Raw genomic sequence first — 18,860 nt, 5'->3', positions numbered from 1 at the left:
TCTATTTCATTAGACTTTATTAAAGCTAGTTTTTGTTGTTGTTTTTCCACATTGACAGATCAAAAAAAAAGACTCACAGCAACAGGTTATGTATAATTTATTTTTTCTGTCTAGAGTATTTTGTCATTAAAATCAAAATGTCAACATTTTAAAATCATATACACTCAAGAACGCATTTAAATGTTAGCACAGCTCCTTAAAAATTTATACATATGTACTTTTTTTTTTGTACTTGTGGACAGACAAAAGCAGGAAGTGGTCACTCAGACTGCAAAGAGGTGGGACACAGGAAAAAGGAAGACCCAGCCCACCAACTTCCCACAATAACAAACCAATCCCCACTCCCCAAAAGTTAAGACAGCGATGCAGACTCCTCCCATGTGGAGGAGCTATAATGGGTGGAAAAAGAAAACAGAATATAAACATGAAAGTGCCCCATTCTCCACTCCATACAGAAATGACAGGAATCAAAGTTTGCAGACATAAATACTACTTTGCACATCATCTCAATCCACTTCCTCTCCCCTCAACCAATCAGCAGGTTCAGTAGTGTGCAGACGGGGTGGTTGGGGGGGGGGGTGTTTAGGTGTCTGTCCTTTACATACATTTATTAATAGAAACTATGTTACAGAATTTTCCCAAGCATGAATTACAGGCAACCCACTAGCACATCAACTGTACAGATCTTGGCAGAGCCAGCAAATAAATTTCCAAATCCCAAGTAGCGAGGTCATCACCAATAGTTAAGAAGCAATATATACAGCTGTCCAATCAGGGAATCACTATGATACAGAAAAAAATGTACTTAAAAAAAAAAAAAACATTGGATTTTGAGAATTTAATCTTTTTTGGGGAGGGGGCATGCTGCTTGGTGTTGTATTATACAAGAGGACCAACTGTCCATATGAACAGATCAGCTCTTCAGTGCAGCTACACTTGAAGTTTGTTTTTATATCTGAATAGTTGAGATATGGGCTTCAGACCATGCTGCTGCTATTTTGAGCCACCACTTGTGTGTTTTGCGTTATTCTCCAGTAAAATGCAATAATTATCCTAAAAAGAGATAATTTATTGAATCGGGGTGAGTCCAACAGCAGTGAGAAGAGCAAGTGCAGCAAAACTATAAAGATTAAAGAGTAATAACATTAATTATAATAAGGCAACAAACAATGACAAAGACAATGCTGGTAAAGACAGAATCTGTTGATATGACCTGGGGGAGAGTTTTGGGGTCAGACGGGTGAGGAGAGGGAGAGCTGGTGCAAAGAAACTGATGTGGATGAATCTTTCCACCAAAAACAGAAAAGCCATGTCTTTTTTTTTTTTTGTTTGTTTTTGTTTAAGTGTTAAAAGAAACCCCCATCCAACTTCTTAACACAGACACTCACAAACACACACAAACTGGAAAACATCCAATATTCCTTCCTATGATATCTCACAGGAGAGATTGAGGAAATCACCCACAAGGAATTTGTGGGCAATTCCTGGTTTTTCGAAAAGTTTTCCTCTCCCTCCTGAAAACATCAGTGTTGCCACATCTGGCAAAGGAATTCGCTTTGTGCTGAGCAGCGGGAACAGAATTAAAAGCCACAATCAGGGGTTGAATTCTGCAGGAAAAAAAAAAGCTCAATTGGCTACACATTCTCTGACACACACACTTAAGAGTTTCTACCTGTGTGGCTGCATGATACACTACTTCATTGCCTTCGCTGCCCGACACCACAAAAATGAACCGCGAGTGAGATATCGCACCCGTATGTCTGGATAAAATGCTGGATTGGTAAACCATGCAGGAGAGGCGCCAGGAGACAGGGAAAATAATTTAGATCTGATTCATAGAGAACTTATCAGTGGTGGATGAAACTTAATGCAGTGTTTACATGTCATATATAGCTATAAAACCAAACATAAAAAAAACAGTCTCAGTTTATCATTATCGTATGAACATTACATCTATCTAAAGTGTCAGTAACCCGTGTAATGCATGGTGGTGTCTACGATACTACGACGGGGGGGGAGGGGACTAGACTGAATGGTGCAAGAGGAGCGGAAGGGAGCAAAAGAGGAGCGTTATGGGACGACAACACACTGACAGTTTGAAGAGGAGTGAGTGAGACAGCAACAGAGGGAGACAGACAGGCAGAGAGGAGGAGGGGAGAGATGTAGTCCACACAGCCCAGCTCAGTCTGGCCCAAGTCAATATCCGTCCCCCGTTCCTTCCCTCCGCGGCCCTGCTCTCATGCAGCTCCTGGTGCAGTGAGGGTGGATGAATGTACGGAGGTGAAGGAATGGATGGCAAGGGGGGGTTGTGGTGGTGGTGGGGGAGGTTGGGTAGGACACAGAGAGAGAGAGAGAGAGAGAGAGAGAGAGAGAATGAGAGAGTGAGAGAGAGGGGGGGAGAAAAGGAGGGCGAAGGGGGTTTGCTTGGTCATTAGCAGCCGCAGCCTTCTCTCTGGGGCTGTGGTTCGCTGGTTAGCCGGCCGCCCTGAGGGGCTGAGGGCTTGTGCTGGACCCCTGACTCAGCGGCGTTCAGGTCCAGGCTGCCATCTTGGATGTTCTGGTAGATCTTCTTAGCGGCTTCCAGGAAAGCGTCCTCAACGTTTTCACCTCTGAATACAGAGCATAAAGACAAGTTTGACAAAGGAGGCAAATGGGAGCTAGAGAAAGTCAGCAAAGGGGTATTTCATGTTCTGCAGTCCCTGACACACTGCAGTTGTGCACTTACGTTTTTGCACTAGCTTCGAGAAACAACAGACCTGTAGAACATAAAACAGACACAATGACGTCAGTTAAACATTGCTCCAAACTCACATACCTCAAATACCAAGTCCTCATTTGCCCCCTCTTTCAATTAATATCTCTGCTCACTTAATCTTTCCTCAAGTCACCTTCTCCTAGTTTCTGTCTCGGTAATATAAACACAAAAGGATGTTCATCTTCACTTTTGTCTGTTGAAATCAACCACAAGAGCTTTCATTATAAACACTGAAAAAAGGACACAGAGGCTAACTCTCAATTTGATTCTAAATATTTGGACATTTTTGGGGGATTCCTGTGATCACTATGTTGTTTAAACTAAGGATGGAGCAGTCAGACTTTTGGAAGATGCCGTTGCAGAAAACATAATTAGTTAACATCTTATTAGTTTCCTCCACCTAAAACAATCTTTCCTGTCTTCCCAACGAGCACTGTTCTGTGGCTCACCGTTCTCCTCAGCAAACTGCTTTGCTTCCTCGTACGTGACGTCCCTCTGGGCCTCCAAGTCTGCTTTGTTTCCTATGAGAATGATCACCTGAGAATCCAGACACAGGAAGAGAAAGAATGAGACAATCGTATAGACACTATGACATTTCAGGAGGAGATCTGATTTCTAAACCTCCAAGAAATAAGAGAGCCAAAGGCACTACAGAAAGACTTCCTCAATCAAGCTGTTACACCTTTGACTTGTCTGTTAAGAAATCGATAAATAAACACACTGAGGAACTGACACCCCCATAAGAGCACACTATGCGGTGCCCCTAGCAACTGTGATGTAATTAGACCTGTAATGTACTGGTGTAATGTAATGAGCTTTCTTGTAGCGGAGAGAGAGACTCTTCTCCACTGAACTGCTGCTGCTGCAAAAAAGATCCTCACCGTGTTAACAACTAATCATTATCAGTGTTGAGGTGAAAATTAAACTGTGATAAGTCAGTGAGTCTAGGGCCAGGACTCCATTTCCACTGCATTAACGAGAGGCAGAATACATGGAGGAAAATATGATATCAACACACAAGGAAAACATTTATTATTGTTATTTCACTAAGACAAATGAATGAATAAAACATCAAGTTCTTTTCCTTGAATTGTTGGCTGTTACTGGGAAAAATGAGGTGACGGGCAGACTCTTAGAGGCTCTTGCTACATAACAATAAAGTCTGACTAAACACTTCTCGTTCAATTGACAACCATTATGTTAGTTCAAGCCGAGCAGCCAAAATAAAAATCACTTGCAAATGTTGACAACTGGAGCTCAAGCCATGACTGGACTACAACAGTGCCACCACATGGGCGCTACAAGATGCTTCAGGGAAAAACAGCAACAGGTTCCGCCAACAGACTGCTGTGGATTTTTCTGTTTTCTATGAGCATCACTGGAAGAAAATGTCTACATAAACACTACTTTGAAATTGTTAAATGTCAACTGTAATGGAAAAAATAGCACAAAAACTCATCATTAAAACAACATTCATACTTTGTGGTCTTATGTATCCATACGGAGAGCAAAAGAAAACATAGTTCCACAAGAAACCCATATATTTGCATGAAAATAGTTGTTTTAAGACTTGGAAAACATTTTCGATTTTGGGATGGAAGTGGCATGTTTGCAGAAACCCACTTCTCTGAGGGAACACAGAGCTTAGTAAATGAGATCAGTATGATTGAGAGCTAATTATATTTACCAAGAAATCAAATTTCAGAGAGGGACAGGGCTCTGTGACATCAAACAATCTCAGGGGGGAGGGAGAACAACATAGGGGGGGAGAGAGGAAGTAAAGCAGCAGAAGTAAGGACAGGGGTGAAAACTACACAGGTAAAGACAATAGACAGAGAAAAGAGGGTTTACAGAATAGTTCCAGTGTGCAAAGTGAAATGATGTTAATGCGTTCTTACAGTATTGGGGTTGGTGAGGTTTCTAGCATCAGTCAGCCAGCTGCTGAGGTGGTTGTACGTGCTTCTCCTGCATGACATCAACATAAGGGCAGAGGTTACTATGACGACGAGCAAAGACATAACAGAACATTGTGCTACCTCTGAGGAGCGATCAGAAGAGAGTTGGCAGCTGCTGCATTATAAGGATGGCGTAGCAACGAGAGCAGGACAACACCATTACGGGGGGCCACAAATGTGGGGGTTACAGATACACTTGAGATTCATATTTGTGTAGTTTGTCACAGGCGAAAATGTCGAAAATGCAACCCAACAGCTTTCTCTTTGTACTGAACAGTACTGTAACAGGTCATTTGTTCCAAGTTACAGCCTCATGTCCATTTTCCAATAAATGTCCCATTATCTCAAGATTGCAGTTTGATCCTAAAGACAATCACCATGTCAATGAGTCAAAGTAACAGATGAACTGGTCCATGGGCACAAATGAGTTTTACCGAACTGGTAGTCCAGTGTTTTTCACTTATTCTATCAGAAAATAAGTGGACACACTGTACCCTCTCAACTGGACTGCACCATGTGACACTTGAACCACAGGGAAGAACACAAATATAAAAACCATCTATTAAAGCCACACCCTTTAATTACAGGATATGGGTAAGGAATTATCAGTTGTGTGTTAAGAGCAACCATGCGTGACACAACATATTAGTCTCCCATTTTTGGCTATTAGACCAGCTGACACTGTGGGCAGCCAAATTGACAGAAATGTAAACAATTCATATTAGTTTTTCCAGTTAACTGTTTCTGGGACCTTTAGGGCCCTTACTGGAGTCGGGTGTGGTGTGGACATTCCACACGTGTTTATTCGGCAGACCACTGATACTATCTAACAGTTTGAGCACGAAAGTTGAACACAAGCTGTAAACCTGTTTGTTCAGGAGGGAGTCTGTGAGCTGCAGTTGTCACAGGCTCTTGTTTTCATTAGACCTTCAACTTACATGTTTTTCTAAAATGCACCAGACAGTTATCACACATTCAACGGAAGCTTTGGTATAAAGTAGAGCTGATGTAGTAAATGTGTATCACACAAAACAGTTATGCCTGTACCTGGTGATGTCGTAGACCATGAGTGCTCCTGCAGCTCCGCGGTAGTAGGAGCGGGTGACGGCCCTGAAGCGCTCCTGCCCTGCCGTGTCCCAGATCTGCAGCTTGATCTTCTGGCCACTCACCTCAATGATTCTCGTACCAAACTCCACGCCAATCGTATGGGGGCAGTCTGCCATGACTGGGGAGAGAAAGTGGGGCTACTGTAAATTCAATTCTTGTGTGAATTAGTTTAACTGCTGTTGCACATCCTCAATGTTTTTTCATTTTTACTGAGCTGAAAGCCTAAATCTAATCCTCAACCTACCCCTCAGCCTAAAACCAAGTCTTAATCCTCAAGCAGCCCTCCAGCATTCTGGTCCCCCATAAAACGTGCGCACACACACGCATTTCCATTATAAGCCAGCAGCAGGTGCATCAATAATTAATCACATTCATTATACTCACAGTAGATTGAAAGTATCAACACCCAGAAAGCCACAAATGCCTTTAATGCTGACACAGAAAACCTCTTCTAAATCACCCCAGTGTGTGTATGTGTGTGTGTATGGATGTGTGGATGTGTGTGTGTGTGTGGGGATGTGTGCGTGTGGGGATGTGTGTGTATGCAGGATGTGATCGTGGGTGAGTGAATAAGGAACACAGCATCTGGCTTGTTAATAGTAGCACTAAACAAAACAGAGCTGAATGGTAATGGGAGGCTGCAGCTGACTCACGCACAGAGAGAGCAAGAGTCTCACTGCTGAGCTCACACTTGACTTCTATGCCACTGACTTCCGCTGGCATACAAAGAAATCTAAAGTGATCTAGGCGCTCCAGTTGAACCTGGCAACCTTGCATACACTGAGGCACACAGGCAGATGAAAAGGAGTCAAAAATGAGGGCGGCACTTACATTTCTTTTCTGTGAACTGGTGAAGCAAACATGACTTCCCCACCCCCATGTCCCCTGTGGAGAGAGAGAGACACGAGAGAGAAACTCAGGTCAACCAAGAAAATAACAGAAGAACAATTCTCTATTCAGGCCTGCAGTGTTGCCCCCATGCATGATGGAGCAGCCCCTCTGTGATAGTCAGTGACGATACTTAAAATTTCATGTGGAGTAGTGGGAGAGCGACAGAAAGACCTTAATGTACTCTGTCCTACAGTTTGCAAATACTGTATATGTTTATAACCATTTTCACACCAATTATACATTTGTTTTGTGCCTCAATCTTGTGATCTCTGGTGATCCTTCTTTCAGCTTAACAAAATAAGAAAAACAATGCTGCAAGCAAACAAAATCCAACAAATTCATTTGGGTAATACTGATAAAATCAATAGTTTTGAAGTGTGCCAATATTTTGAATGCTGAGAAACACCAAACAGCGCCTTGGTTGATGCATTCACTGTTTGTTTTACTCAGCCAAAACAGTCAAAAACTTCGACAAACACCATCATGAGATCTTACAAAATTCACTGTTCGAAAACAAACAGTTCAAAGTTTCCTTCTCTGTTCTAGTGAAGTAAAAAAAAAAAAAAAAAAAGTATAAACAGAAAGTAAAGTAACAAGCCATTATCCCTCCAGGCTGATCTTACAGAGTCATTCTGACACCCGCTTAAACTTTCAGGCAGGGTGTAATATGTTTGACAGAGGCGGATGATAAATAGCCCAAAGCTGTGGGTGTGTGTTTATGTATGGCTGTAAATGTAAATACAAATAAAGGCAGCAACGTGTTTATTTCAAGGCCTCCTGTTGAGAAACATGTCAGCAAAACATGGAACATAATGGTAAAAGGGGAGAGGGATTTTTAAAAAATCATTACATATTAGCAATGTATGCTTAACTGTTCATTGCTAAGCAGCACAAAGTAGAATGGCATTAAAATATTAGCAACTGCCAAGACTGCCATCGCAGAAAATCTTAGGGGACTACGAGGCAAAGCATTCCTTCAACTAATGCATTGGAAATTTCACTGATTGATTGTCAAGTATTGTCTCTCAGAGGAATACAAGTGTGCAGAAACAGCTCCTACAATTTGGTGCTTTAACGCAAAAATTTAAATATGCTGGATCCACACAGTGTACAGGGTAGCATTCAGCTGATCATTCTTTAGATCTGCTTTTGGAAGAGGGACACATCACTGTGTTGTGAACTGCTCCCGTAACCTCATCAACATAGCTTGCTGCAGAGACTGCACACTAGTTGTCGCTGGCATCGCTCACTTACCGATAATGATGTATTTGAAAATGTAGGAGTAGTTGTACGGTGCAGTGGCCATTGTGGCTCTGAAAGAGAGAAAAGACAGAGGATTTGAACTGTCAGTAAGAAAAAAATTGCTGTTTTTTGACAAAAGTTATTTCAGGTAATAATTTAATGTGGATTTCAATTCTTTTTTGGAATGAGTGATAAAAAAAAACAATAAGCTGTTTATGCTATACACAAATGTTTCACAAATTCATATACAAGTTAAAAAAAAACATATTATAGTCGAGGATAGGCTAAAACCTCATTTGAGTATGTGAAGATGCTAAGTATTGTACATGCTTGCATTTAAACGAGTCATAAAAGGGTCAGTGTTATTCTCCAAACCTATAATAGTATCAGATCAATGGGGCCATAATAGTGAGGACAGAGAAGGCCATTTTTATAGCACATTACAAGTACAGCAATAAAAACTTCCACAGGATGTGAATGAACACATCAAATTATATACATAGCGTAAACAGTCCAATTATACAATTATACACAACCCAACTATAGAAACAGTGCTCATCAATATCTACTAGTTTGACCTTGATTAAAATGACTAATAACACGTTCATTTCTCAAAATCATTCCCTTTTAAGTCCTACAATGCAACAGCTGAGACTGTACAAGTAACCAAAATGACACTGAGCACTGATACTTTTTTAGCTGTTAAGAAAATTAGAAGGTGCTGTGACTGCACATCCCACACATTTAACATTTGTGCTTGCATAAATAAATGCAGAAAATAACAGTCTTAGCCATGTATTTTTAACAGTTTACTGAGCAGTGACAAACTGGTAGGCATTAAGTCTATCAAATGTACATGTATCCATACCGCTGTCATCCAACCTGACTGCTCACCTACAAGCTTATCATATTCATCAGCAAACAAGCATATGCACAGATTTATTCTATTTAATCGTTTGTACTAGTGCTCGACCCACTACCCATTAACACCATTGCTCAGTTTAACGTGGGGAGGTATCCACCCCTACACTCCAAACTGACTCAGGTGACACAGAGCCGCAGTGTGTGAGCCACCATCACTACAAATAAAGTTATCTTCATATTCAACTGTGAAGAAAAAAGCTCATGTCACCTTTCACGTCCTGCACCAGTGTTCACTCGGCCTAGGTGATTAGATTATTCTCTACAAATTTTATCCATAATGTCTATCTTACCACATCTTAATTACATGGGAGTCAGGATTTGCTTTTCTCCACTTCATAAAAACCTATAACCAAACATCATTAGTGTGATAAAAAAAAAAGTAATAATGTGACAAGCATTCGTTAAATATACTGCATGCAGCTACATCCTCTCCTTAGAGGCTGATGAAGAACCATTAGCAGTATTCAGAGTTTTAAAAAAACTCCACAGTGGTAAGAAAAACCACAATTCTACAGCCCTAACCACATCATCTTGCGGTCTCTACTGTAAAACAATGACACTGACTTATTCTGATGCCACTGGACACAGTTTGTCTACACATAAACAGTGTGGCACTTAGATGTGCACAAGAACACTTCCAGCATCATGGGCTCAAAGCTAAAAATAGCCCTGACACCTATCTGATATCCACTGATGCTTCACTGCTCACACTCCACTCACAGCACATAGACAAAGGAAAAGCCGTTAGATTTACCACACAACATCACCACCACTAACAGTAAATCCAAAGAGCATTCACACAAATACACTGGTTAAAACAGCCGTGGGGAGAAGCTCTTTTGGAACTTGCTCAGATTTATTCATAAATAAATGATCTGGTCAAGTATGACATCAGTGAAGCCGCTCTAAAAAGCAGGCAATTTTTCTCATGACAAATGTCAATGTAAAATTCACTTTGCGATTTTCTGACATCAAGGCAATTTTGCAGTTGTGCTAAATAAATGCCGCTTCATAATTCTGTATCGAAAAGCTGCTGTACAGTCTAACTGCTGTAGAGAAGAAAATTATTCAGGCATAACAATCAGGAGACTAATCATTCAGCTGCCTGATGGTTTCTATGTCCCTGACAAAGATAGTCTGCTTTAAACCAGCACTTTCCTCTAATCTGAAGCTCAATGAAAACTATGCTGAAGTTCCTGGAAACGGAAATCACTGGGCCACATCAGAGCTCAATGCTTAGTGTTATGCTCATACTTCTGCATCTGCAGTTCAGTGACCATGTTTGACCGGCCAGATTAATGCTGACACAACCAGAAGAAATGTGGATGGGTTGTGATAAGACAATCTAAGAGTGAAGCAACCGAAACAGAGCGAGTGAGTAAAAAGAAAAAAGTAATTTAGGAAAGGGGATGAACAATGCTGATAAAAGGAGTAGACTTAAAGTAGCATATGCAAATGGGGTAACTGGGTGAAATACAGAGGATTGCAGACACTAATTCGTTAGAAAGGAAATGAAGAGGGCCTGTAAGGCTACATAGTAGAGGTTAATTCAGGTCAATGTCATAAATTTTTGTTTTGATAAAAATGTTGGCTCAGGTACCTTCATGATGTCAAATGCTGACACTGATACTGACTCCTGGTACAACCCCCTTGCATAAAAATCAAATACCTCAAAGTATGTGTCAGTATTTCAAATTCCTTGGTGAAAAACATGACTTACAGCAGAAGCTGCTGATTTTCAAACTATGTAAACAACTTGCAGGGCTACCAGAGCAGGCTGTAACTGTGTTTTTTTTTTTTTTCTGGTGGCCTCAGAAAAGACTTGGCTCACACTTGCAGTCCTCCACAAACTGCAACTTGACCTGACATGTGAAATTTACTTGGGCTAACACCAACTAGCAACCTGAAGCTAAAAGCAGTCTGTATGAAGTTGCCACTTATAAATCATCTTGATACCTACCATGGATACTCACCATTTTGTTTAAAACATATGGCTAACTCTAATATCACAATAATGACAGCAGTAAATCTGTTATCACAAGCTTGTTTACACCACAGTTACTCATGCTAATGTGAAGGATAACACTGGCGTAATGTCATTTTGAAAGTAAAACACAGACCATGAACAAGTCATACACAATTACACCATTAATATCCTTCAAAATCTTTTTTCTTGACTGCCTCCTGTCACATGACCCTCATGCGGCATCTCTATCCCCAGTGTGACAGTTTTCCATGTTTTGGAAGGTAAGGTATTTCAGAAAATATCCCCAACCAGTCACAAAATGTGATACAGGTGTGACACTCAACCTCATTTTGTGCTCATTATGTATAAATAAAGCACATGAGTATCCATTAAGGAGAAGGCAAGTGAAGACCATGTGACTAGACTGCAGCCTCAGCACTTCTCCCTTACTTCCCAACTAACTGAATCTTTCTCCAGAGACGCACTGTCAAAGCCTTTTTTTCTCCTCAATAGCCACTTCCCATAGAGGGGAGGGTACAGGACTTATGAGTATCTCAAATCTGGGCTATCAGGAAATCCTGACACAGTCACGGTGCCTCCATGATGTTCTGGCCCACTATTCAAATCATGTGACTCCTTTCAGACCTTTAAAAAAACAATAAAATGAGATCATCACTACTGTTTACAGGCAAGGCAGAGCACACCATCATAATGCATATAAATTGAATTTATGATGATAACATTTATATGATGAAGATCAATAACAAAGAAACAACACGTAACGTTGTTATGTTTTCACATTATCCCTGCCAACGCACAGAGAACACTGGCACAAGAAACAGAAATGATGCAGCATTTTATGTTGGAATACGGTAATCTATCCAAATGTGCCACACTTAGAGACACCGATGGTCTCCTCTGTATCCAAATTCCGCTTAGAAATTATACACATCTGTTGTTTGGAAAAAAAAATCAAGCCAAAGAGGAGGCTAACATACTAATGGCTAAGAAATTAGCATTGGACCTGAAGCGCAGCGTTACATTACACGTGATAACGGTATTATCAACACTTCCGTACGAGGAAGCAGAATTAAAAGCACACACAAATCCAAACAAACCGAGCTGGAGTGTCTTATGTTAACTCTTTAATTTGATACTGTAACGTCACGCCTGCACCCCGACGACGGTGGCTAGCTTAGCTTAACAACCGGCAAAATGACAGCGTCGGTTTGGTTAATTCTCTGCTGTTAGTTGACACACAAAAGGCTAGAAATGGAACTAAGCAGGGAAAGAAGTAAAACCTGACATTTACTTGGCCAACTAGTTAGTCGATCGTGACTAATAAATATCACGGCCCTATATTAGCTGTTCTGACAGCTAAGTTTGCGTTAGCTGGCAGTTGCGTTAACTGCTTGCTGACAGCAATGGCTGTATCTTGACAACAAATCACATAAATCACAACACGCAAGTCGGATGTCCCTATCAGCACATAGACAATCGATCATATATCATGTAATTAGTATGGGCAGGCCAGAAAACCAATTTAGCCTCAGCATTATTTAACAAAAGCCACCATACACCAAACTAACGATAGCTAGCGATGGCTTTAGCATGCTAGTTTTCTACCTAGCTGTGAGGGTTGGATTATGGTAAATACGTAGCATCGATAGCTTGTCACCCATTATTTAGTCATTGCTGGGCAAGCCCGCCCTTAGTACGCAATAGTAATCTCTAACAGTTCAATGGGTAATATCTCCTATTCTTGGAAACTGACGATAGACACCAAACTAGTATCCGCCAACTGTTAGCTATCTTCGTTAGCTTTCCAATTAGCTGACTCCAGGAAAACACAGGCTGGCTAAACTACTGTTCCAGCTGTTTCACGCCTTAAAATCAGTGTCTATGCGTTTATTAGACACTATGTACGTGTGTGTTTGTGTGCGTGTGTGTGTTCAAATATTGCCCGTTTTCTGTCCTTACCAGGAATGAAGGCTTTTGAGCTGTGTGTTCTTGATCTGCTCAGAGGAGGTCTGCAGGTTATCCTGGCTCAAGTATGATCTGTCTATCCAAGATGGCTGCTCTCGGCACAGGGTTTCCTCCGCTGTGTACAATGGGCTTCTGGGACAAAGAGCATCGTATGCGGCGGTTTGCGGTGTGTGCACGATTTCGTGGAGGGCAATCTCACCTGCACAGGTGTATTCATGCATACTGCGCTGAGTGTGGTATTTAACACCGACTAAGTGCCGCATCAGATTATAAATTCATTACTTAAGTGAAATCATGAGGCAAATGACCGAGTGTCTTGGAGCACCTGCCTGACCTGGGTCCAGGTACTGTTTCAGCATCTTTTTTTTAACTTATATCTTTAAAGACCTATATCAAACTGATTCTGAAATGTGAGTTTTAGTCTGCAGATCCATATAACCGACTGTAGGGCCTAAAAATCATTTATTGTTATTTGGATCCTCATTAGTTGTTGCCTTTACAAGAAAACTTATTTTGTGGTCTACATTATTTAAGAAAATACATTAACATGTTTATATTTACACTACATATAGTGTAATATAGTTACAACATCTCAATAGTACCCATTTGTAAAACGTAATAAATACTTCACATATACAAACCATTACAATAGGCTAACAATTAATAGAACAATTTAAATGAGTTGAGGTAATATATATTAATCGTAATAATCTCATTTTATACTGCAATAGAAAAATAATGAAAAAGAAAACCATTTTCGTCTTCAAGAATAACTTCAGCTGTTTCTTAAAACTTTTTTGTAGACTCTTGAGATGATATAAAGCATGGCAAACTGTTCCAGTGAGATTATGACTCTATACATCACTGTTTTTGTTTCCTGTGTTTTCTTTTCTGCTGCATGACATCTTGAGGCCCAGGTTGACATCTGTTAAAGTGTTAACTGGAAAAAAGTCCTTTGTAGGCTAACCAAAGAGAAGTGCACATTTGGCACATGCAAACAATCAGCATAAGGAAAGCAGGGCTATGAGCTGTTTATCAGACATTTGGAGTTGGACAGTTTCCATTCTGCCAAAGTATCCCTGTGTAAGACAGAATTTCTGATCCACCAGTGCTTTTCTCTGACTGCCACTTTGTGTGACTGGTATGGGATAATATACAGTATGTTTGAATAGATAGACGTGTGATATAGGCTACAGATCGTATCGTGTAAGTACATGGTACTAAACTTGTAAAGACTCTTACTACTGGTGAATATTAGCTTATCTTATATGACCTATAACCTACTGTGAATATTCTATTTCTGTTTTATTCTATTTATTATACTATTTACTCCATATCAGATTTACATATTTTTTTAGATGTACATGAAAGTGCTCTTCCAATCAGTTGTTTAATTATCTCACATGAAATCATGTGAATCATGTGAAAGTAATTTGATTTTTCTCTGATCATGAGAGGTATGTGACGTCCACGGCGTGTCTTGGAATAAAATAAATGAAGGAGTTCAAAGCAATTTTCTTTTGAAAAATATGAAATAATTTAATACAGCAATTCACAACATAACATGCTTTCACTGTACAGTTTTTCTCACAGTCATACACAGAACCACATGCAGTGTGCTTTCCCAAGCTCAGCCTGGAGAACTGGACGGCAAACTAAAAAAAATATCTTTCATTTTGCAAAGTAAACAGCCTGTGATTTTAAAAGAACAACCACACACAAAGACTTGATCTTGAGAAAGATAGTGAACTCCTTAACAGAGAAAAAGGATTTATGTCTTACATTACACATGGATCTAAGCTTTTACAAAATTGAAGTCAGTGTTTTTTCTGCTCATATGGATATCTTTACTGAAAGTTTTTTTTTCTCTTTTTTTATGAACTGACGTGTGAATCTAAAGAAGATATTCTTTTCTTGGCAACAAAATATCCCATATACTTCAAGCTACATTTGAGAAAGTGGATGTGCACAATAAATTCACTGATGAGTGCAAGCTGCTTCATCATTACTTGGACCAAACATATTCACAGGATTATTTTGCCCTTTCTCTGACTTTAAGCACAAACTAACAATGTGACAAAAGCTACTATTTCAAGGTGCTCACCAGTAACACCACACTGAGTCAAACCCTCATTCAGCCCTAAACATCAGCAGCAAGGAGAACAGATGAGAGTTTCTCATACAAAATGTGTCTCCCATAGTCCACGTGTGTTGTGTTCTCCTCCAGAATGACTCCATATCACAACCACATCCTTAGCAGCAAGAGGCTGAACAGTGCACAGATACAGTGGAGTGTGCTTGGATGCCAGGAGGGGGCGCTGTTACATAGGTCTGAGTCACAGCAGTGGATGCGCACCCCTGGCAGCTCTTGTTGCTGGCAGTGTCTGGATGTGGCACAACCGCTGGTCAGGACAATACCCAGGGCCGCTAGAAGGACAGAAGAGGGAGACAGTCAGTCAGTCAGCGAAGAGTGACAAGCTGGTGTTTGGCTCAGCAAGAAAAAAAGCACAAGTAAGCACCAAATACTGCAAGTGTGTAATGAGGAGGCCACTTAGAGATCTTAAAGGCACACTCCACATGACATTTCCTCACAGCTGAGAAACCAAGCCCTTGACAAATAGAGTTTGTTCTCTTAAATGCAGAAAAGAAAAGTTTTGAGAAGCGTTGCCACAAAATTCTTAATATCTTGTAAAGTCTGTATTTAGGATCTGTAGTATCTTTATTTAACTGTGAAAATGCTGAAAAAAATATACAAAGACAGTTTAACTTCACCCAAACCCATACTGATGTCAGAGCTGTAAATCCATTAGAGAGTCTCTCTCATTTTTGGTTGTCATATAGTCCTGAAGAAAAGCATTGGATTGATAACTGGTGCCCAATAATGACGAAGAATACAGTCGGGGTGATTTTTCGAGTGTTCTGAGAACCTGCAGCTAAGTGCCAGTAAAATTAAAATGCATAATTTGACTCTGACAACAGCAATAACTTGGCACTAGTGAATTATAAATAAATGGAAATTTTTCCCCTACTTCAGCTTCTCCAGTTTTTTTACTGGTCACTCTCTTGCAACGGATGAGCAACATCTAAACCTGATGTCCCCAGACACAGGGAACTCAGAGCTGGTTGTTGTCCCAACTCCAAGCTGAAAACAAAGAGTGAGCAGGTCTTGTGAGTGAGGGCAGCAGGGCCAACTTAAGAAGATCAGTCTGGCTTCTTTATTACCTCTGCCAAGGAGGTTATGTTTTCATCTATGTCTGTTTGTTTGTCAGACGGATTATGCACCAAACCATTTTGCACCAAACTTGGTGGAGTGATGGTGCCCAGGAAAAACCCATTAAGTTTTGGTGGAGATCCAGTTAAAGGGACAGATCCGGGTGTTTTTTTGTTTTGTTTTGTTTTTTTTTACTTAAAATTCCAAATTGGGACTTTTTTTTTTTTTCTTACATTTGCGAGCTATCACTCTGTACAATCAGGTGAAAAAGTGGATAATAATCCGGATCTGGCGGAGGTAAATGGTTGGCCTTGGTGGAGGTATGTGCTCTACCAAGTGCCATTCTGGTTACAATGATGGTAATGATTCTTACTCTGGTCTATCTTAACATCACATCACATAAAGTGCTTATTCAGTGCTTTTTTTTTCTCTTCAGTTTAGGTGGGAGACCATTGAGAAATGAGAGGACATCGCTCAGGAGAGAAGGACTGATTATGGGTTAAGGACAGATGTCTTGTATCTGAGCACAAAGGAGACTAGAACTCTAAGACTCTAATGGAACTTCACCAGCATCTGTCTGATTTGAGTTTGGCAGGGTCACATGAAGATTAACAGGCTGACTGGCCACAGATTACTACCAAGACACTGCTTCAAGATTTTGACAAAGTGCTCATCATACTGTGTCAGACAGGCTGCTGTCAGTCCTTGTCTGAGCTTGTTGTTTCCCCGTGAATAGAAGAAGGTGCCTCATCAGCCCTTTCAACGTGAGCAGATCTCTGAGACGTCAAGCAAACAGCTGGATTGTCCACGCTTCCATGGATATCAGCAGAACTACTCATCTGACCATCACCATCCTGTCGTGGATGTCCACATCCTCCATTTGGCGCAACATCAAACAATGAGTGACTTATAATTTACTCAGCAAAGCACACCAAAGTAGGGTTATGTAACTATCCTCTGTGCACGGAGAAACAGAATATTCACGTCAGTGGACAAAGAACATTTACATGAAAGTATGATTAAAAATGATTATGCCAATGTCCGGTGGCACGCCAGAGTGGATTCATCATTTATTAATCTGCTACCCCATAAATATTCTCCAAATGAGTATCATACACAGACGCATTGGCTCACTGAGTTAGAGGCCTGAAGAGAAGAGAAGAGAAGAGAAGAGAAGAGAAGAGAAGAGAAGAGAAGAGAAGAGAAGAGAAGAGAAGTCAATATGATTTCAGTTTATTAGTTATTGAGTATTGTTCATAGAGGTTTACTCACTGCTCTCTGTCTTAATGCAGAAACGGTGTTTGAAGCCCTTGTGTGAGTGGGTGCAGGTGATGACCTCTGGGTTGGAGCAGCCCACGTCCACGTACCTCTGGCCCTGGATGATATTGCAGCCATAGCACTGCAGCCCCTGGACTGCAGGGGACACAGTACATGACAACTAGTTTGTGGGTCCAATTTAACATGATTTGATTTAACAAGATGGTGTGTCAGCTTGGTTTTATGACGCAACAAGGATACACACATATTCCCTGCTACCTTTGGGCTATGGAAGGAATAACATATGCAGATCACCTTAATAGAATCACTATTATGTCAAGAAATGCATGTGCTTAAAATGATGAGAAGACACAGCAAAAAGTATGAGCCTCATCAACACAAATATTGTACCTGCCTGTGTACTGCAGACAGGAGATCTCAAGAGAGCCTGTGGTGACCACTGGGAGCTGATTATTATGGGTCATGTAAGGTTGCATGCCGTTTACCAGCATTTTTAAACCCTTTCTGTACCAGTTTCAATTCATGATTGATTTTTTTTATGCAGTTTGCCTGTGTTTTCAACCTTTCTTTAGCAAAATACCATTTGATAGTACTTAATTTTACTATTACTAATTTGTTGTAATTGATTTTCAGGATTATTCTCCTTATTTACCCATTGACACGACTGTTTCATCTGAATATTTGACTGCACATATTCTGGCCTTTTTGGATTTCTGTAAGTGAGTGTAAGTGTGTATATGTGTATGCTGTGTTGGTTTGAAACCTCACATATCAAAGTGTTAACTGCCAGACTCTTTTAAAACTGACCCTTGCCGCTGGTACACATCCAGCCTAATCACCCACCTTTGTAGCACTGTTGGTAATGCTGATGTTGCTACTACAGAGCTACAGTTTTCCAAGTCCTGAATAACACCCAAAGAGAAACTTTGACTGTGACTTAAAATCTACATCATTTGCATTGAGTCTGATTCAAATTTGAATGATCTTCTGAGGAAGCCGAGAATTGGACTTAAATTGTATCATCATAGTCTCTCTTAGGGAAGCTATGCAGTGCTTAAATGGTGCAAATGAGACAACCCTTCAAGCAAAATACTACCTTCAGCCAAACCTTCAACTGAAGCCAGTATCTTGCATGGTGTTTAAAGAGAAGTACATCTCAAAGGCATTAAGAGTCCCTCTTAACATTTCACTATTCCAAAGAGGAACATTGTTCTGGAGTTTGATGTTTGCTCTCATCTTGGCATATAACCCCTGAGATTCTCTTCTCTTCTCTTGTGCTTAAGGGTGACTCACCCTGAATAGTACACCCCATCCCAAGCTGTCTGTCTGCCAGCTCCAGCTTGTGATCCCAAAGCTGTGTCTCTACCACTCAGCACCCTATAAGTGGTAGAAGCTACAGCACAGAGGAGGACTTGAGGGGGACTAAACCAACATGCAGCCAGATTAGCTGTTTACTTTTCCCTTTCAACTCATGCCTCAAATTGATAGACTCAGTTAATGTGATCGTTTGCCAAAATAGGTTATTCCCTGTGCTGCTAAAAGAAG

The 18,860-nt window shown here is 40.6% G+C and overlaps 1 protein-coding gene across 1 annotated transcript; it reads right to left on the bottom strand.

The window, feature by feature from the left end:
• Positions 1-80: 80 nt before the first annotated feature.
• On the bottom strand, positions 81-12,961 carry rab14l (RAB14, member RAS oncogene family, like). The gene is made up of 8 exons (XM_071467047.1): positions 12,821-12,961; positions 7,963-8,021; positions 6,649-6,702; positions 5,758-5,935; positions 4,654-4,720; positions 3,205-3,292; positions 2,726-2,756; positions 81-2,609 (listed from the first exon to the last, which is right to left on the bottom strand). The coding sequence occupies exons 2-8, from the start codon at positions 8,012-8,014 to the stop codon at positions 2,432-2,434; spliced, it is 648 nt and encodes a 215-aa protein (XP_071323148.1). The 5' UTR covers positions 8,015-8,021; positions 12,821-12,961; the 3' UTR covers positions 81-2,431.
• Between the last annotated feature and the right edge of the window lie 5,899 nt (positions 12,962-18,860).

This window comes from Trachinotus anak, unplaced genomic scaffold (genome assembly GCF_046630095.1).
Source record: "Trachinotus anak isolate AG129_WGS33_773 ecotype Australia unplaced genomic scaffold, CSIRO_AGI_Tana_v1 ptg000028l, whole genome shotgun sequence".
In the NCBI taxonomy this organism is placed as follows: Eukaryota; Metazoa; Chordata; class Actinopteri; order Carangiformes; family Carangidae; genus Trachinotus; species Trachinotus anak.
This window is presented reverse-complemented; position numbering and strand designations above follow the sequence as displayed.